This window comes from Vombatus ursinus, unplaced genomic scaffold (genome assembly GCF_900497805.2).
Source record: "Vombatus ursinus unplaced genomic scaffold, bare-nosed wombat genome assembly UNPS02014828.1, whole genome shotgun sequence".
In the NCBI taxonomy this organism is placed as follows: Eukaryota; Metazoa; Chordata; class Mammalia; order Diprotodontia; family Vombatidae; genus Vombatus; species Vombatus ursinus.
In genome coordinates, this window is record NW_020954606.1 from 2795495 (window position 1) to 2817315 (window position 21821).

The 21821-nt window shown below is 38.2% G+C and overlaps 1 protein-coding gene across 1 annotated transcript in view; it reads right to left on the bottom strand.

Annotated features, from left to right (window-relative positions):
* The window catches only part of FAM81B (family with sequence similarity 81 member B), an 84355-nt gene that overhangs the window by 9731 nt on the left and 52803 nt on the right, over nucleotides 1-21821 (bottom strand). Inside the window, exon 6 of the mRNA XM_027838497.1 lies at nucleotides 19388-19494. Coding sequence (XP_027694298.1) covers nucleotides 19388-19494 — 107 coding nt within the window. The remainder of the gene's footprint in view (nucleotides 1-19387; nucleotides 19495-21821) is intronic.

The window sequence follows — 21821 nt, forward strand, 5'->3', positions numbered from 1 at the left end:
CTGCTGTCATTTCAGCTTGAGTGTAGTCTTTAAATGACAGTTATTGAGAAGAACATTTTACCAATCACTGTGGGGAGTTACAAAGGAAGAGGTGACCTTGTCCCTGTCATCAAGTGGCTTATAGTTCAGTGGTTAGATAGTTTCCCCCCCTCAAGCTGTTCCCTCACCTTAACTCCAGTACACACAACTCAACAAAAATAGCTGATATGATAGAATATTAATGATCATTAATCTATTAATTAATATACGATATATTTATATAAGTTTATAACAAATATAATACAATAATACAAATATATAATAATTCATGTATTTATTACATATTAGACAATTGATTAATAACATAATATAATTAATAACAAACATTATAAAAATATAATGAACAAATATAACAATAGTTAATAATAGCTGATTATCATAGAAATAAACAGCTATAAATAAATTATAATAGACATAAATAAATAAATTATAACTGATGTTCATATTGGACTTTAAGGTTTGCAAACAGCTTTACACATGTTCTCTCATTCAATCCTCATATCAACCTGAGGAGGTATGGAATATTACACTTATTTGATAGATAAGGAGGCATAGACAGATTAAGTGATTGACTGAGTGTCAATATAGCACCAGAAATCAATGAAAAAAAAATGGTTATAAAAGAGTTGCAAAGGATAAAAATATGGTAAAGAATATTTTTAAATATTGGAGTGACTAGAATCATGAGAGATTAATTTGGAAAGGCATTATGGAAAAGATGAAAGACCTGGGTAAGATTTTGAAGAGCTAAAAGTAATAATTTCGTAGGGAGAACCAGGTTATCATGCTAAAATGAGAAAATGGTACATGGAATGGCTCAGAAAGGGGGAGGCAGGGAAAGAAAAGGATACTGAATCATCTGTGGGGGTTGCTGAGTAGGTTTTCTTGGACTTATCTACCAACAACTAGCTAACAACAAATAATTTTTAAAATTCTATTTTAGGGTGGGAAAATGCTATTTTATTGGTAGGCAAATCACATCATGTTTTGTTACTGAAAATATTCTTACTATATTTCATAAAGTGCTAGGGGTGGTTCTCAAAAGAATATGCCAAAGCAATAATATAAAAGCTAAATTATGTGGAGTACAAAGTTCAAATTGTGAGCTTTGACTTTATAGAAATTGTCGTTTTGATTTGCTTAGGACATTCTCAGCATGTTTAGAAAACACATTTTCACTGTTATTACTAATATTTATAATAGCTACTTCTTTAGTGTTTTAAAGTTTGCAAAGTGCTTTACTTATATTACTTCACTTGATTCTCATAGCAGAATTTATAGATAGGGAAACTGAGGCTGAGACAATAAACCCGCTGCATCTCTCGACTCCAAGCACAGCCCTCTTTCCACCATGTATTTGAGGAGGAAGCCTGACTCTGGAGGCAGAGGACCTGGGTTTGAATGATGCCTCTAACATTTACTACTTTTACCTTAGGCAAATTTGCTAACTTTCTAAGGCCCCAGTTTCCTCATCTATAAAATTACTTCTCTGAGCCTCAATTTCCACATCTGGAAAATAAGGATGGTTGGACTCATTGTTCTCTGAGAGCCCTTCCAGCTCTAGGTCTGTGATCTATGACTTAGGTGATTTCTGGGATTACTAACACTCTGTGACTCTTCTTGGGAGTATTTAACAAATTATTTTTCTGGAAAAGTAAAAAAAATTGTCAATTACTGAGATTCTAGAGTAAAAATGGATCAATAAAGAAAGTTATCATTTTTTTACTGTAAAGTTTTGCCTGTGGCTGAAGACTTATTTTCTCTGCAGCCAAACAGAAGTTAGATAATATCAGCTCATGTTGTATTAAAAAAAGAAAAAAATTCTGAAACATCTTTCTTTAAAAAAAAAAAGGATAAAATAACAAATCTTAAAGTGGGAGCATTTGTGTCCTTGTTTGTTTTTTTTTTCTGGGGGCGGGGCATAGTTCGTTGGATCAAAGCCTGTTTTTTGAGTCAGAGGACTTGGGTTTAAATCCTGTCTCTGATGATTATTACCTCTGTGACCTTTGGCAAGCCTTTCTAGAAAGAGAAAATTGGACTAGTCATTCCTTAAAGTCCCTTCCCGCTGTAGATGTGTGGTACTATTACTTCAGCATGCTGAACATGACTCATTATCCAAGAAAAATGGGTTTTCTATTCAGTGAAATTCTAATGAAGTGTATACAATAATTTTTAGATGTTTAGTCCCTTAGTGATAAGATGTTTCTATTAGAGTCAATCTATACATTTATATGTTCTCCATCTATGTATATATACACATATTACACATACACACATACATACATACATATTAATTTTTACTAAAGTAAAAATTTCAAGTGATAGCCATCCTTTGGGAGAAGAGGTATTCTCTTCTTTCCACAAGTTCCATACATCACTCTTTTCCCCTTCCCTCTTAGAAGAGGACCAGATTTCCTTCTTTAAGAAAAATCAAGGCTATCTATTGTGAGATTCCTCCTCCTTTCTCCTCTTCCCAAAAAACTGTTACTTTGTCCTCCCCACTACCCCTTAATTCCCTTCTCCTTTGTTCCAGCAGTCTCTTCTAGCCAAGTGCAACCTATCTACTTTCTGACCTTTGATCTTGATCTCTTCTTGTTTCCTCTGGGAACTTGTCTCTTTAATCAGCACTGCTTCCTCGGTTTTGTACTGGCTTCTAATTGGTTGGTTGGTTGTTGTCCTTCATTTCCGGAGGACCAAAATGACATCACTACGCTAGAATCAAGTTACAGTGTGTCTGACTGTGGCTGATCAGACCAATACAAGTTAGGAGTGCTCTACCATAGGTCAGGCACAAATACTCCATGTGAACATTTGGGGTGGATTCTCTAAATTCGCGCATTTCACATTTCTTTTGAACTACTTCAATTCTGCCTTGCTCATAGGGCACAGCACCTTCTCTGATGCTGGGTGGTCCTAGGCCAGTGTCTTCCATGTCACACAATTAGTTCCAAAGTTCTTTAGAGGAACCTTGAGAGTGTCCTTATATCGCTTCCTCTGCCCTCTGTGTGAGCATTTACCTTGTGTGAGTGCTCTGTAAAACAGTCTTTTAGGTAAGCCACATTCGGCATTTGAACAATGTGGCCAGCCCATTGGAGTTGCATTCTTTGCAAGAGTTTGAATGCTTGGCAGTTTAGTTTGAGAAAGGATCTCAGTGTTTGGTATCCTATCCTGCCAGGTGATCTTCAGAATCTTCCTAAGACAATTCAAATGGAAGTGATTCAGTTTCTCATCAGGTACTAAATGTTTCCTGAATTGAATTAGATTGACCATGTGGTCCTAATCCTACCCACTACAGCATGTTTATGTAGATGAAATCAGGTTAAAACAAACATCAAGGGCACGCTTGTATCAGAAATAAGTGTAACATGAATACTAAAAAGTATTTGTGGAAGGTGGAGAGAGAGGTTTTAATTAATGAGAAGTTTTAATAAATTTGCTTTAATAATAATGATAGGCTTTCTATATTGATTGCATGCATCTCATATTATTTTTAGGACTAGCTGATTATTTCTCCTCCACTGGCTGTTGGTCTTCTCAAGTCACTGTGTAGCACTTGTGGGGAGGGATGGAAGGCAGAAAGGGAGTGCCTGGAACAATAACACTCCAGCATGATGCTGGTTATGGCTATGGGACTCCACTGGTAGAATGGGAGACTGTAACTACCAGTGTATAGTTTGTGAGCATCTAGAAAAAGGAAGCAGTGAGGCCACTAATAGTCAGTCTGCCTTTATCAATAGCAGGTCATGGACCCATATTTACAGCCCTTTTTATAATAACAAAGAACTGGAAACTCTTAGGGGATGGCTAAACAAATTGTGGCCTATGATTGTAATGGAACATTATTGTACCACAACAAATGATGGATATAACAGAATTAGAGAAATATGGGAAGAAATGCATGAACTGATGCAGGGTGAAATGAGCAGAACCAAAAGAACAATTTATTCAATGACCACAACTATAAGATAAAGTAAAGCCATTTAAAAAAACTTCAGAATTCTGGTTAAAGCAGTATCCAATAATGACTTCAAAAGACTGATGACGAAATCTATCTTCCCCTCTTGACAGAAAGGTAATGGGATAGAGATGCACAATGAAATATACATTCTCAGATGGGGCTAATGTGTTGATTTGTTTTTACTGGAATATACATATTTATCAGCAAGGTGGTCTTCCAGTGGTGGTGTGGGTGATAAGTAAATGGGTAGTTGATAGATAGATGAGAGTATCAATAAAACATATCAAAAGCTATAGGAGAAAAAAGTGCAGAAGTCATAAACAAATGAAGCAGTTTAGTAACTATCTTGTTAAATCTAATCTATATAGATAAACCAGAAGTTCATAGTTTCTTATACTATTTTTGCTGTTATTCATGAATAATGAAATGTTTGTTAAATTTCAAATAAAAAAAGAAAATTTATGTAAAAAAAGAACAGATTATGCTAGACCAACTTTCATTTCTTTTTTTAGATATGGCACATTAATTAGATCAGGAGAATACTATAGATATAACATACCTAGATTCCATCTAAACATTGTATAAAGTGTCTCTTGTTTTCACATAAGATGGAGACGTGGAGGCTAAAGAATGATAAATGGATTCAGGACTAGGTGAAGGACTGAATTCCCTGAAGAATAATTAATTTTGTTCAAGAATTTGCAAGAATATAGTGGAGTTCACTGAGGAGCTGTCCTTGGTGGCATGATCTTTTGTATTTTAATTAATGACTTAGACAAAGCTGTGGAAGGCCTACTTGTCAGACACAAAGCTGGATGGAGTAGCTAACACACTGAAGACTGGGTCAAGATCCAAAAAGACTTCAATGATAGAGAACTTTGGGCCAAATCTAATAAGATGAAACTTGTTAGGGGAAAATATAAAGTCATAGGCTCATAGAAGACCATTGACCTAGAACAGGAAGGGACCTCCAATGCCATCTAGTTCTCACTTTACCAAGGCTCAAGGAAGAGACTTGCCCCATGGCCACAAAAGTAGCCAGTATCAGAGGTGCAATTCGAAGTTAGAATTATATTTTATTAAAAAAATTTTTTTTATAAGTACAAGATTGGGGAGACAGGACTAAATACTAGTTTCTTTGAAAAAAAAAAAGGCCTTGAGGCTTTAGTGGATTCACAAGCTCTGTGAATCAACAGAGAAATATGGTAGCCAAAAAAGCTGTTTTGAACTTAAGCTACATTAAGAAGGGCACAGAATCTAGGACTTGGGAAGGGACAATCCTGCTTTATTCTACCTTTGGTCTGAACACATATGGAGTATCATGTCATGTTCTGGGTATCATATTTTAGGAAAGTCATTGATAAGTTAGAGGGCCCCCCACTCCTGGTCCAGAGGATGGTAACTTGAATAAGGAAGGGTCTTGAGATCATGTTATATGAAGATTGGTTGAAAGAAATGGGGATATTTAACCCAGAGAAAGTAAAGGGGGCGGCAAGTATTAATAGATGTACCTTCAAGTGTTTGAATGCCTGTGACCTGGAAGAGGGATTAGACCTGTTCTACCTGGCCCAGAGATCTACTAAGATTCTTTGGTTCTGTGAAGTACTGAGATAAGTTCTGGGGCCAAGTTCTAGGAGGACTTTTGTAAGTTGGGGTGCATTCAGAAGAGGGCAAACTGAATGGGGAGAACACAGAAAAGCATGTCATTTGATTGAAGGAAATAGGAATATTACATCTGGATAAGAACAGACTTACAGGGCACATTATACCTGTCTTCAACTATTTAAAGGTCTGTCATTTGCAAGAGGGATTAGCCTTGTTCTGCTGAGCTTCAGAAGGCAAAAGTAGGAATAATGACTGAATGCTGCAGAAAGGCAGATTTAGACGTGATGTTAAGGGAAAACACTCAAACATTTCCCAACAATTAGAACTACCTAAAGTAAAATGGGCCTCAGGAGTTAGTTTTCCAATAATTTGAGATCTTCAAGCAGGCTGGATTATAGTATTTGGGAGATTTTGGAAGGGAGGGTTCATATTTTGGTTAAGGTCTAGACTACCTGAGGCTGCTAAATTCCCTTCCCCAAAAAGTGATCTCAAAATCCCTCTAAAGGATCAGAAAATGATATCACATAGAGACCCATTTTAAAAAAAAAAGATAATGGTTCTAATACAGATTGTTATGGGAAGGAGTGGTTGGAAGTTTGGCATCCTGATACAAATGGCAGATTTTTGGGGGGAGGGATTTTATCTGAAAGATTGTTTGGTGCTGTTGTAACAGAACAAGGGGCTTTTCTTTGCTTGGAAACTTTAAGAGCTCAAGCCTTTAAGGCTTATTTCAGAAGTAAGAGACAAGTTCCAAGACATCTAACTATTCCAACAGAGCATCAATTTGTCTCTGGACTGTCCTCAAAATGGTTGTACCATTATATTTAGTGTTTCTGATTAGGAACATATTAAAAAGGTGTTTTCAGCTCTACTCTCCTAAGACATTCTGTCCTTGTTCTTCTCCAAGTTATATCCATCTTTCAAAAATTATACCTTCCTTGTACTCAGTTCCTATCTGGAATAACCAAGCACCTGTCCAGTTCTTTGCTCCACGGACACCTTTGCTCAGAACCTAAGTAAGTCTCCCACCTGTAGATTTATTCACAATACCAAGAACTTGCCCTTGTCTGGGGTGAGTCAAAACTAGTCAAGTCAACAAACATTTGTTAAATACCTATTATGTACCAGGCATGTGGTAAGGGCTGGGGATACAAAGAAGGGCAAAAGACAGACCTTGCCCTTAAGGAGCTCACATTCTAATGGGCAATATAAAATTGAAACAGTTATGTACAAACAAGATATATGCAGGATAAATGAAATAATAAAGAGAGGGTGAGGAAAGAAATTATATGATTATATATATCTACATCTATCTATCTATAAAAGAATTCTGCCCAATTTGGGCAGAATTGTAAATGGCTTCCATGTTAGGATGACGCTTATCTTTGGTTCCATTCTCTGCCTACGTATTTGATAAATATCACTTTCTTAAAAATACAAATTCATGTTCTGGTAGTCTTTTAAAAACTTGTGCAGCAACATTATCTTCAGAGCTGACTCTGTGCCTTTGCTCAGTGAGTGAATTGTTTTCTTGATAAATCACTGCCAACTAAATAGCCTCAGCAGGAAAAGGCTCTTTGCGGAGTGATAGGCAGATGCTGCCTAGGCGAAGTCCCCATTCAAGATGGATGCATGTCATCCTGACCAAGATTTTTGCTTTAAAAGCATCCTGTTGGTAAACTCAGTACATTACTTTGCTGTATCTCTGATTAAGGCCATTTTGTAAGGGCTGCAAATAGGATTTATGATAGGAAGTACAATGAGAGGGTTTTAAATGATGAAGCTTGTGTTTTTTGGGATTTTTTTGCGGGGGGGCCAAGTCTTGTGGTTGGTGCCAAAGTCTAAGCTCACTAGAGAATGTCCAGATGATGTGGTTTTAGAAATCCAATATAAAGCACAATGCTCAGTGAAACATTAAACCTTTGTCTTTTCAAAAAATATTGCTTGGAAAAAAACTAAAAAATTAAACTAGTCACTTACACCATTGTAATAATTTATAGAGAAAACTATGTACTAGTTTGAGAAGTTTCTTTCTTCCTTCAAAATAGAAATATATTACAAAGTTGATAGTCTTTTGGAGAGCTGTATCTCAGTTCCCCCTGGATAATGTCATATGACAAATTCATTGTTGCACTTGCTGCTCAGATTTTTAAAGTGCTTTCACCTCTATGTTCTTGTTTACATAGGAGGAAGCCACCATTAAAAAATGTTTTTCCTTATTTCCTTACAAATGAATTCAAGGTTGTGTAACAGGAAATCAAACTGGAAAGAGCACTAAATCCTGCATGAGAAGACCTGGATTTGAATTCTGGGTCTGTCACTTACTGTCCATGTGATACTATCTTTGGGTCTCAGTAAGGAAAATTGTGAGGAGTTATATAAAGGATTGGACTTATGAACTCTGAGATTTCTGCCATCTGAAAGTCCTATCTGTGTCCCCATCTCATTTCCTCTCATACCAAAACTACTCCCACGTGTTTTAAACTGTATATTTTCTAATGTTCTAGTCCAGGGGTGGGGAACCTGTGGCCTTCTAAGTCCTGGGGTGGGGCCTTTTGACTGAGCCCAAGTTTTACAGTACAAATCTTTTTATTAAGAAGATTTGTTCTGTGAAGTTTAGACTCAGTCAAAGGGCTGAACTTGAAGACCTAGAGGGCCACATGTGGTCTCAAGACCTAGTCAAATGAACCTTGTCACTCTTTTCCTATCTCCTCTCACCCTTTCAGGTCCCTTTTGCTCAAGTAATTCTTTGTTTTGTTTTGTTTTGTTTTTTGGCTAGGCAATGGGATTAAGTGACTTGCCCAGGGTCACACAGCTAGTAAGTGTTATGTGCTTGAGGCCAGATTTGAACTCAAGTCCTCCTGACTCCAGGGCTGGTGCTCTATCCACTGCACCACCTAGCTGCCCCTCAAGTCATTCTTTATGATTAGAACATAGTTCGTTTTCTCTCTGTCTCTAGCTCTGTCTCTGTCTCTCTCTCACACACACACACACACACACTTGTTGAAAGCCTTCCTATCCTTCAAAGCCTAGCCTGAGTGCTAATTCCTCCAATCAAAGTGTCCTCTGATCCTCACATTTGAAATAGTTACTCCCTCCTTTGTACCCTCAGAACACTATGGAGCTATCATTCAATAATTTGTATTATTAGTTATTTGTTTCTGTATACCATAGTTCCCCTATTAGATTTTTTTTTTGCTCTATGAGCAAAACTCTTTCTTATTCATTTTTATATCTCCCATGGTGACTAATTCAATGTTTTGCTTAATGTCTGAATTAAAATTAGAAGCATTTCTCTGAATAGTATTCAAATGAGTCACTAATAAAGTACGAACTCTAACCTGACATTCGAGGTCTTCTACATTTTGGTTCTTGCCTTATTTCACACTATTCATACCCAGGCTTTCTGTATTCTGACTACTTTGGACTATTTCACCAGTGTTCTCCAAATGTATCCTGCATTTTTCCACCATTATGCTTATAGTCACTCTGTTTCCAAGGTCTGTGTAACTCCTGTCCAAAGTCTATTGGTATGGGGCTCTGTCTTTATTGGGGAGGATGAATGCCCTGCCCTGTGGGAGGGTGGGGGCAGAATTGGTGAGAGTGCTTCAGTTCTTAGCCAGTCCCCCTCTGAATCCCCTTTGAGTATCAAGATGCTTTAGGGTGCTCCTGACTTCCAACTTTGAGACAGAAGATGGAAGAGGCCAGCCCTACTTCAGGTTGCTGAAGGAAAAGACCCTAGGAATCCCTGAGAGATGCAGGCAGTCTCCATCTTGTCCCTATTCCTAGCTTTCTACTCTAGAGACTTCAGAAAGTCTCCCTGGATCTTTAGTGAGATCCAGGATGCTGGATCAGGTTGATCCGAGTTATCTTGCTCTTAGAGGGAGAGCTCCTTCACTCTGTATTGTCTCATATATATCTTCCTATGTATACGTTCTCTGATTTCTGTTTTGTTACAGTTTAGATAAATGAACTTTTTTGATATCTGCTATGTGTATTCATTGTGGAACTGGCATTAGGTGAGGAAGGAGTCAAGTTTTTGCTATGGAGCTTGGGGTCTCTCCTTTCTCCCCCAAATGACAAAGTGATCACAAGTCAACTTGAATTCAATCATATCCTTTAGATGAACAATAGTTAAGGGAGCAAATAGATACACTTCTATCCCAGTAGCCCATCTTTCTGAGGAAGCAGTGGTGGTGTCAGGCCCAACCTCCTGCTTCCCTTCCTGGCAGGAATGAAAGCCCCTTTTGGATAAGGGTGAGGAAAGAAGAGGTTAGAGATGTCTACTCTGTTTCCTTTAGAGATATACATATGGGGCTTACTGTCCCATGCTATCACACAGTTGGTCTGCAATTCCCAGCCAAATTCTAGACTGTGTTACTAAAGGTATGGTTAGTGAGCACTTAGATTAGGAAACAGTCATCTTGAAATGACATATCAAGGGCAGGTTATGTCAAACTTAGATTATTTCCCTTTTTCACAGGGTTACTAAACTGGTAGGTCAGTGGAATGCTATAGATACAGTTACTTAAATTTCTTTTTTGGGGGGGGGAGCAATAGGGTTAAGTGACTTGCCCAGGGTCACACAGCTAGTAAGTATTATGTGTCTGAGGTCAGATTTGAACTCAGATCCTCCTGAATCCAGAGCCAGTGCTCTATTCACTGCACCACCTAGCTGCCCCTAGTTACTTAAATTTTAACAAAGCATTTGATAGTCTTTAATGGCTATTCTTGGGGCAGCTAAGTGTTGCAGTAGATAGAACACTGGGCTTGGAATCAGAAAAACTCACCTTCATGAGTTCAAATCTGGCCTCAGACACTTACTAGCTATGTGACACTGGGCAAAGTCATTTAACCCTCTTTGCCTCAGTTTCCTCATCTGTAAAATGAGCTGGAGAAGGAAATGGCAAACCACTCCAGTATCTTTGCCAATAAGGCCCCAACTACACAACAACAATAGCTACTCTTATGGAAAAGTGGAGGTAGATCAGGGATTGGCCAAATTCTGCTGCTTGCTTTTGTGTGTTGTGAGCTAAGAATGGTTTTTACATTTTAAAGTAAAGTTTTGTTGTATTCTATTTGCCATAGATTGCCAGTTCCAGAGCTAGAGGATGGTAAAATTATATGAATTTGGAACTGGATGAATGGCTGTACTCAAAGGTAGTCATGAAAGGTTTGATATCAACTTTGAAAGAGATCTCCATTGGGGTGGGGGGAGTGTCTCAGAAATAAGAGTTTAATCCTGTGCTGTTAACATTTTCATCAATGATTTGGATGGAGGCATAGAGGACATGAGCACCAGTCTGCAGATGACACAAAGCTGGATGGGATAGCAAATACATTGAATGACACTCAGGGCTCAAAAAGATCTTGAGAAGCTCAAGAACACTTTATTGTTGTTGTTGTTTGGTCTTTCAGTCCTGTGTGACTCCATTTGGGGTTTTCTTAGCAGCGATACTAGAGTGGTTTGCCATTTCCTTCCCTTCATTTTACAGATGAGGAAACTGAGGCGAACAGGGTTAAGTGACTTGTTCTTTATTAAGTGTCTGAGGCCAGATTTGAATTCAAGAAGATGAATTCACCATCATTCTATCCAGTGTGTCACCTAGCTGCCCCTTTCTGGAATAATAGGCCAAGTCAAATGAAATGAAATTTAAAAGGAGTAAATGGAAAGTCTTACACTTAACCACTTCCACCAAAATACCCAAAACAAAACAAAAACAAAAAACTGCTTAACTAATACAAGATCGAGGAGGCCAGGATAGACAATATTGTAGGGGTCTCAGTGAACTGCAAACTCTATAAGAGTCAAACAATATTCAATTCAACTAGCATTTATTAAGTACTTAATGTGTGCCAGGCACTGAAGATCCAGACCAAATTGAAACACAGCCTCTTCCCCCAAGGAGCTTACAGTCTAAGCTTATGTCTCTAAGTGGGGAGAAATATATACATAAAAATTAACACATATACAAAGTAATTCCCCACTTGCAATCCTCTGTGTATATGTGTGTACGTACAAATGTGTGCCCACATTTGTGTAGAATCAGTATGTGCCGAGCTTTTGAAAGAAGCTATGGATTCTATGAAATAATAATGCATCCAGTCATGGTCAAAGATGAGAGATGAGAGATGAAAAGCATTTCTGGGAACCAGTAAATGACCATTTTGGTTCCACTCTGACAACTGACTTCCCCGGCTTCCTTTAAGTCCTAAATAAAATCCCACTTTCTACAGGAAGCTTTCCTCAACCACTCTTAAATCCAGGGCCTTCTCTCAATTTTTTTCCTGTATATAGTTTGCTTTGTATATATTTGTTTCTCTCATTAGACTGTAAGCTCTATTGAGGGCAGGGACTGTCTTTTGTCTCTTTTTTGTACCCTTAGAGCTTAGCACAATGGCTGGCACATAGTAGGTGCTTAATAAATGTTTACTGATTAAGAGTAGTAAGCCCAGAAAACTAATGCAGTTTTAGGCTGTGTAAAAAGAGACAGTATCCTGGAATAAGGATTATACTCTGTCCTGGTCAGATTACATTTGCAGTACTATTTTCAGTCCTGGGCACCACACTTTAGGAACATGCATTGGCAGCCCAGAGAGCATATCTAGAAGAGAGTAACCAGGATGGTGAGGAGCCTCAATATTTAGCCTGAAGAAGGAAAAACTTGGGATGAAGATGACAGCTGTCTTTAGGTATTTGAGACTGTCACATGGAAGGAAGATTAGACCTGCTCTGCCTGGCTCCAGAGGCCAGAAGTAGAAGTGATGGGTGGCCAGTTGCAGAGAGGCAAATTTGGACTTGAAATGGGGAAAAAAATTTGAAACAATTAGAGCTCCATAACAGTGGAATGGGTTACTTTGGGAGATAGTGGGTTCACTTCCTCCTCTCCTCTACTCCCAATCCCTGTCTAGAGATCTTCAGGAACTCATAAATAAATTTTGAAATATTAAACATATCCTTATAACTCACAATGCAATAAAATTGTAATCGATAAGGAACAATTGAGAAAATGATTCAGTCTTCAATAGAGACTAAATAATGTAATTCTAAAGAAATGAAGAGGCCAGGGCAGAGCCAAGATGGTGGCGTAAAAGCAGTGATTTGCTTGAGCTCTCCCTCAAACCCCTCCAAATACCTATAAAAAATGAGTCTAAACAAATCCTAAAGAAGCAGAACCCACAAAAAGACAGAGTGAAACAAATTTCCAGCCCAAGACAACCTGATTGGTTGATCTGAAAGGTATATCACACTGGGTGGGGAGAGGAATGCAGTTCGGCGTGGGTGCTCAGGCAAGGCAGGCCTCAATGAACTTGAGCAGATCTCAGAGGACTGAATTGTGGGCAACTGCAGCGGTTTCCAGACTTCTCAACCCACAAACACCAAAGATGATTTAGAATGTCAGTAGGAAAAGTCTGTGTCTGCAGTGAGAGAGAGAAGCATGGCAGCCCCAGTCCCCGAGTGCAGCCCCTGGGGTGGTGGCTGCCTCCTGAGCTTCTGGTCCACAGACTGAAGGGGAACCAAGTGGCTGATCAAAGGGGGATTGCAGAGATTTCTCTGCTGGTGCAGGATTCTCTTGCTTTGCCCGTGCTTGGATCTGGGTCACAGTTCTAGGTGGCGGTCCTGGGGTGAGGAGGAGTGCTGGTGTGGTAGAGCTTGTAGTGGTGGTGGAAAGGAAATCCTCCTCCCAGTTCCAAGGCAGAAAAGAGTGCTTGTGGTCACTCATAGACCAGAGCACAGGCCAGGAAAGGAGGAAACACCTCGCTCCTTATCATAGCACCTTGGAAGAACTGAAAAATTTCAGGTCCTTAGAAGTATCTCTGAAAACAGCTGCACAAAAGCCCTGAAGCTTGGGACAATACATTCTCTACACTGGAAGCAGAACGCTACCTCAACAAAAAGTTTATAACTCAAGTAATTGGCCAGGATCATGAGCAAGCAGTGCAAAAAGAATCAGACCATAGAATCTTTCTTTGGTAATGAAGAAGATCAAAACATACAACCAGAAGAAGACAACAAAGTCAAAGCTCCTACATCCAAAGTCTCCAAGAAAAATATGAATTGGTCCCAGGCCATGGAAGAGCTCAAAAAGGATTTTGAGAAGCAAGTAAGAGAAGTAGAGGAAAAACTGGGAAGAGAAATGAGAGTGATGCAAGAAAATCATGAAAAACAAGTGAACAGCTTGCTAAAGGAGACCCAAAAAATACTGAAGAAAATAACACCTTAAAAAATAGCCTAATCCAAATGGTAAAAACGGTCCAAAAAGCCAATGAAGAAAAGAATGCCCTAAGAAGCAAAATTGGCCAAATGGAAAAGGAAGTCCAAAAGCTTACTGAAGAAAATACTTCCTTAACAATTAGAATAGAGCAATTGGAAGCTAGTGACCTTATGAGAAATCAAGACACTGTAGAACAAATCCAAAAGAATGAAAAATTAGACAACAATGTGAAATATCTCATTGGAAAAACAACTGACCTGGAAAATAGATCCAGGAGAGAGAATTTTGAAATTATTGATCTGAAAGCCATGATCAAAAAAAGAGCCTCGACATCATCTTTCAAGAAATTATCAAGGAAAACTGCCCTGAGATTTTAGAATCAGAGGGCAAAATAGAAATGGAAAGAATCCACTAATCACCTCCTGAAAGAGATCCTCAAAGGAAAACTCCTAGCTACATTGTAGCCAAATTCCAGGGTTCCCAGGTCAAGGAGAAAATATTGCAAGCAACCAGAAGGAAGCAATTCAAGTATTGTGGAAACACAATCAGGATAACACAAGATTTAGAACCTTCTACATTAAGGGACTGCAGGGCATGGAATATAATATTCTGGAGAGTAAAGGAGATAGGATTACAACCAAGAATCACCTACCCAGCAAAACTGAGTATAATCCTTCAGGGGAAAAAATGGTCATTCAGTGAAATAGAGGACCTTCAGGCATTCTTGATGAAAAGACCAGAGCTGAATAGAAAATTTGACTTTTAGATACAAGACTCAAGAGAAGCATGAAGAGGTAAACAGGAAAGAGAAATCATAAGAGACTTATTAAGGTTGAACTGTTTACATTCCTGCATGGAAAGATGATATTTGTAACTCATGAGACCTTTGTCAGTATTAGGGTAGTTGGAAGGTAAAAATTATATGTATGTATGTGTGCATATATACATACATATATATAGATAGATAGATAGAGGGCACAGGGTGAGTTGAAGATGAAGGGGTCATATCTGGAGAATAAAATTAAGGGGTGAGAGAGGATTATACTGGGAGAAGGAGAAAGGGTGAGGTAGAATGGGGTAAATTATCTCACATAAAACAGACAAGAAAAGGCTTTTACAGTGGAGGGGAAACAGGGGAAGGTGAGAGAGAATGAGTGAATCTTATTCTCATAGGATTTGGCTTAAGGAGGGAATAACATATACACTCAATTGAGTGTGGAAATCTATCTTACCCTTCAGGAAAATAGGGGGAAGGGGACAAGAGAGCACAGTGACAATAGAGGGGAGGGCATATTGAGGGAGGGGGTAATCAGAAGCAAACACTTCTGAGGAGGGACAGGGTCAAAAGTGAGAATAGAATAAATGGGGGATAGGATGAAGGGAAATATACTTAGCTTTTCACAACATGACTACTATGGAAGTGTTTTTGCATGACTACACATGTATAATCTGTATCGAGTTGCTTGCCTTCTCAATGAGGGTGGGTGGAGAGGGAGGAAGGGAGAAAATTTGGGACCCAAAATTTTAAAAACACACGGTAAAAAAAAATTATTTTCACATGCAACTGGGAAATAAGAAACATGGGAAATGGGGTATAAAAATCTATCCTGCCCAAAGGAAAATAGAAGAGGAAGGCGATAAGAGAAGGGGGGGTGAGATAGAAGGCAAGGCAGGTTAGGGGAAGGGGTATACAGAATGCATGCCATCTTGGGATGGGGGGAGGGATGAGATGGGGAGAAAATTTGGAACTCAAAATCTTGTGGAAGTGAATGTTGAAAACTAAAAATAAATTTAAAAAATCTTTTTAAGGAAAAAAAAAAGAATGAGGAGGCCAAGGAAAAAATCATAGAAATAACAATTGTAATAAATGTCAAAAAATGAGAACATTGACAAAACATAGTAAAAACATGAGATATAGTCAAAGATGTCCTTAGGGGAAAATGTATATCCCTAAATACATCAATAAATGCAAAAGAGCCATGAATCATGTGACTAGAAAAATCAACAAATGATATAATCCTTGACTAAGCACAAAAAATAGAAACACCAAAAAACAAAGAAGATATAAACACAATTGAAAACAACCATAACAAAATATGATAAATACAGCTGAAGTATTTGGTTTTTTTGAAAATATCAGTAAGAAACAAGCCATTAGCTAATTAAATTTTTTTTTTTTAATGAGAGAGGAAAACCAAATTGCCAAAGCAAAATGAGATGGGGAATCAACAACAAATGAACGGAAATAAAGGAACATTTCAGAAATTACCATATTCAATTACATTTTAAGAAAATGGAAAACAAATGAAATGGATGCATATTTATAAAAATATGAAGTACCCGCATTAATAGAATACTCTGAATATGCATATTTCAGAAACAGAAATGGAGCAAACCATAAAAGACCTACCAAAAGAAATCCAGATCCAGATAGACTTATTAGGGAGTGCTATCAAATTTTTAAAGAATAATTAACCCATACATTACATGAATTGTCTTCAAAAGAGGAGATAGAAGGTACTTTATTAAATTTTTTCTGGGAGATAAATATGGTTCTAATAATAAAACTAGGGAGAACTAGGCAGAGAAAGAAAATCTTAGACCAATATCAGTAATGAATATCTATGCAAAAATATTGAATAAAATATTAGTGAAGAGGTTGCAGCAATACATTTAACAATTATTCATGCTGACTAGGTTAGATTTATTTTAGGAATGAATGCATATTTCAAATTAAGACCACTACAAACATAATAAATCATTAATAAAGAAAATAAAATCATATCCTTATAATAATGGAGGGGCAGCTAGGTGGTGCAGTGGATAGAGCACTGGGCTTGGCTTCTCTCCTCCAGAATCATCAGATTCCAATGGCAAGACATAGGTTAGGATGACTGGTGATGGCCCTCTGTGTCAACCTTAACTGAGTCCTCACTGCTGCACACCAATCCTTTTGCTCTATTCAAACTCTTTAAGTGCAAGGGTTCTTAACCTTTTGTATCATAGTTTCCTTTGGCAGTCTAGTGAAAACTATGGGTCTCTTCTCAGAATGTTTGTGGCTAACATTCATAATTAAAGGAAAGGCTAAATTTCAATTAGAGGTTAGTGAAAATAAAGACATATTTTTTTTTCTCCCATCCAAGTTCTCCCTGACCTCTGCTCTAATGAATTCTCCACAGAGGCTATTCCAAACCTGATCTTCTCTCAAGTCATCTTCTCACCACTCTCCCTCATCCCTCTTAGCAGACAGCCATGCCTCATACTTTCTTGAAAAAACTGAGTTCATTTGTAGTAAGCTCCCTCTTATTTCCAATTCTATATTTTTCTCCTTTGCTCTAGTCTTTTTTTTTTTAGGCAATTGGGGTTGAGTGACTTTCCCAGGGTCACACAGCTAGTAAATGTCAAGTGTTTAGTCTGAGGCTGAATTTGAACTCAGGTCCTCCTGACTTCAGGGACGGTGCTCTATCCAATGCGCCACCTAGCTGCCCCTCCTTTGCTCTAGTCTTAAAGGTTGAGTTGTCCCTTCTTCCTGACAATTCCCACCCCCCTCTATTTGTGCCTTCCATCTATCCTCTCTAGTCTCCTCTTGATATTTCACCTTTCCCCTCTCTCTTCTTAGTTTTCAACTTCTTTTTATTCACTGACTCCTTTGCTGCCTACTTACATGTCCAGATCAATCCACCCTTAAAAAAAATCTTCACTTGACTCTACCATTCCCTCATTGTTTTATACCTTTTTTTCTTTCACAGCCAAACTCTTGGAAAAAGCTATGTACACTCAATGCTTCTCCTTGAAGTACTACATTGAGTGCTCTCTCCTACTCAAGTTTCAAAGCTATGACTTCAGTTATCAACCTGAATTGAAACAGCTCTCCAAGATACCAATGGTCTCTTAAGGTGTTTGGATAGAGCCATTTCCTCACTGTTCCTTATCTCTGCAGCATTTGGCATTGTTGACCACCTCTCCCTAAGGATACTCTGCTCCTTGGGTTTTTGTGATACCACTCTCTCATTCTTTTCCTACATGTTGGATAGGTCTTTCTCAGTCTTCTTTGCAAGACTGTCATCAGTGTCCTGACTCCTCTATGAGGATAAAATTTTCAAGACTATCCTGCCTTCTCTTTTCTCTCTTCCCCTTCTTTCCTGCTGATATCATTGATTCCTATGGGTTCATTAGCAGGTTCATGGTGTAGTGTAAAGAACATTGGATTTGAAAGAAAAAGGTTCAAATTCCAGCTCTGTTACTTACCATCTGTGTGATAATGAGTGAGTTATTGAACTTCTCTAAGCATGACTTCACATCTGAGGAAAATTAATATTCTTCCATATTATTTAATAATCAGCATTCCTCTGCAATCCATCCTATTTCCCATTTTGTCAAACCCTATTGCTCTGCCTAGCTCAGAAGGCAATCTTTACTTGTCAGAATTAAGGGCACTGTTAATAAATTGTAATCTTGTCCTGGAGAAAATGGTGCCTCAGTGTCATTTTACTCACCACATATCTATAAAATTCAGAGGTTGGACTAGACTGTATGATCCCTCTTAGCTGAACATGTCCGATCCCACAATCAACTCATAATATATGCATATGGATTGAACCTTATCTTCAGGAACACCTCCCTTCCCCTTTCAATTTCATGGTATTATATGCAATCAACATATTCACAAAAAAACTCATCCAGTCAGGGCATATTTACTTTTATATTCGTGTTAGTAATGACTAATGTAGAACACAAGAAATGCATAGAGAAGAAAAGCAATGAGTAGTTGTGAGTTCTCCATCCTTTTTTTTTTTTTTACTGGAAACCTTCTCCATCCCCTCTTATTTCTAGTGCATTCCCTCTCTTAATTATTTCCTGTTTATCTAGTATATAGTGTGCTTTGTAAATTTTTGTTTGCATGTGGTGTTTCCCATTATACTGTAAGCTCCTCTTGGTTCTCATTGCTTAGTATGGTACCTGGCACAGAGTAGGCCTTAATAACTATTTATTGATTAACTGGTCTTCGCTTGTACACCTCTGATGAGGCCCATTGCCTCTAGAGATAGTCCATTCCACTTTGAGATAGTTCTAAATGTTCAGACTTGTCCTTCCTTACATTAAGCCCAAATCTATGTCTTTGCAATTTCCACTTATTTGTAGTGTGATACTGGAAAAGGCATTTCACCTCTCCAGCCCTCAGTTTCCTCATCTGTACAATGGGGCTAATAAAACTTGTGCTATCTGCCTTGTTATGGAGAAAGTGCTTTGTAAACCTCAAAGTACTATAGACATATGAATGATTATTTCTTAGAAAACCGCTTAACAGAAAAAATTAAAATAATCACATAAATTCAGGGCATATTCAAGAATTAGGAACACAAACAGGATGACATCATTTTAACAGCCATATTTCTTCATCACTTGTCACTTGAGGGTTTGCTTGAGTGTATTTTGCGTTAGAGGATCTCTCTGTTTCTTGGCTGGGTTCAGATTCTCAATATTGCTTCGTTGCTATATGTCAATGTCTTTGATAAGCAAAATCCTTCAGAATGCATTTAACATAATTAAAAATCTTCCATTCACTTACTTGAAATTCAGAAGACTCAATTCATGGTGATTATCCCCCTGGACTGCCTTTAAATTTGAGGTTTGCTCCACACCGTAAGTGTCTATTCTTCCTAATAGCTGCATTACCTATTGAAAGGAAGACAATGGGGAATAGCTGGGTGAGTGAGCCCATCAGGCCCAATTCGTTATTCCTAGAGGGGCAGGGCTTGGATTTAGAGCAAGTTTGCATTTGAAAATGCTTTTTGCTAATGAGTTTGACTCAGTAGTTCCAGAGGTTGCCTCAGGGAAAGGATGTTATGAGATGCTTCATTCTGCTGTGATTGTAATATTCTTTTTGGTATTTGTCTACCTGGTGACTTCAAAAGGTAGAGCACAGCTTCTGCACTGTAGGTAGGATTCATACTAATAGAGGTGTGGGAATAGTCATGGAACACACAAAGTTGATGTAGCTGCTGTGGGTAGGGGCAGAGCCAGTGTTGAAGGAGACAGAATTCAGACAATTCCCTCCTGGGCCTTGGGCAAGGTTTGGAGATGTTGCTTCTTTGCCCTGCCTGGCCTGTGTTACTCACTATCCATTGGAGGCTTTGAGCCTTTACTGGAACATGTGGCATTACCAAATAAATATACATGTAATACAGAAAGTGTATGTTTCTGGGACTGAACAAAATAAGCTAAACAAGATGTTTAGTAAGGAATAGTGAAAAAAAATATATCCTTCTTTGCATCCCCAGTTATGTTTTTTCTACCTTTGGGAAGGTCTGGACCAAGGTCCTAAAAGATGAGCATGTTCACATCTCTGGGCCTTAAAATGACAAGCTTGAGCAGGCAGGTGATACAGTGAGTGGAGAGAGAACACCAGCTTGGAGTCTGGAAGACCTGAGCTCAAATTCGACCTCAGACACTTAGTGGCTTTGTGACCTTGGGAGAGTCACTTAATCCTGTTTGCCTCAGTTTCATCATCTATAAAATGAGCTGGAGAAGGAAATGGCAAATCACTCCAGGATCTTCGCCAAGAAAACCCCAAATGCGGTCACAAAGAGTCAGACACAACTGAACAAGATCACTTTTAGCTTGAAAATTAAACTGAATGAATTGGATTTTGAAGAATTTCCCTAGTTTATAAAGGCAGTATATTTATCTTGGTAGTAAGAAAGCTCTTGGATGCCAAAAATTTTGGCTTTACTATCAGGTAGGCCAAGGTTCCAAACTTCATGCTCACCTTTTAGGGTCTTGGGCCAGACCTTCCCTAGGCAGAAGAAACAATAGTTGGAGAATTTGAGTGGAGGGAGGAGAGAAGAGTGTCAGGGAAGCAGGTCATTGGATCTTCAGATTGTACTTATATCTACTCTCTTTGAGGATTCAGTGTAACATGACTGCTGCCATGGTTACATTTCTCTTATAGGATCATAGGATTCCCTGCTTGAAGGAACCTTAGAGATCCTGGAGTCCAACACTCATTTTTTAGCTGAAGGAACTGGGCCTGTAGAGGCTCCTCACCTTACTTACACCTTACTTACATCTTACCTCATCTTACTCCTCACCACACAGCTCTGGCCCACCTGTGATCCAAGGACAAAGTTAGCCAAAACTGGGAGTAGGTGTGCCCCTGAAATGTTCAGTCTTACCTGATAAGCGGCTGTGGAAAATATAGTGTTCTCACCACCAAAAATTTACTCTATTATTTATATTGTATTTGCTTATAAAATGTACATATTCTGTCTCTGGTAAAATGCATGCTTCTTAAAGGCAAGGACTTTCATTTTCTGTTCTGGTATCCCCCTAACAGTACCTGACACTAATTAAATTCTTGTTGATTGATAGTGAATCAATCAAAGCCTGGTTTCCAGTTTTAACTCAACCACTTAACTTTCTGTATGACTATGGGCAAATCCCTTAACCTCCCTGAGCCTTAATTTTTTAAGTTGTCAAATGGGAGGTTTCAACTAGGTTAGGAGTTCTTAACCTTTTTTTTTTTTTTCATCCTAGACCTCTTTGGCAGCCTGGTGAAGTCTATGGATCCTCTAAGAGAATAATGTTTCTAACTGCACAAAGTGAAATATATAGGATTACATAAAAGAAACCAATTATGCTGAAATGCAGTTATCAAAATATTTTTTAAAGAGTTCTTGGATCATATATGCATGTATATATGTGTATTTTATGTTTATGTATGTATCTATATGTAAATATATCCACATTTAATTCTAGCCTTCTGGGGGAGGGAGGAAGGGAGAAAAAGAACAAAGTAAAAGTGCTCAGGAGAGAACAAAAGAAAACTTACAAGGAAGCAAAGAAAAGATGGATAGCTCTCAACACAACACATAGTATTTATTAAAGGCTTTCTTGAAATGGAAATTTATTGCTATATATTTTGAATCCTCTCTTATGCTCTACTGAGCACATGACATTTTTTTCTTTTCTTATTTTGTATTTGTTTTAATATTTAAGTTTAT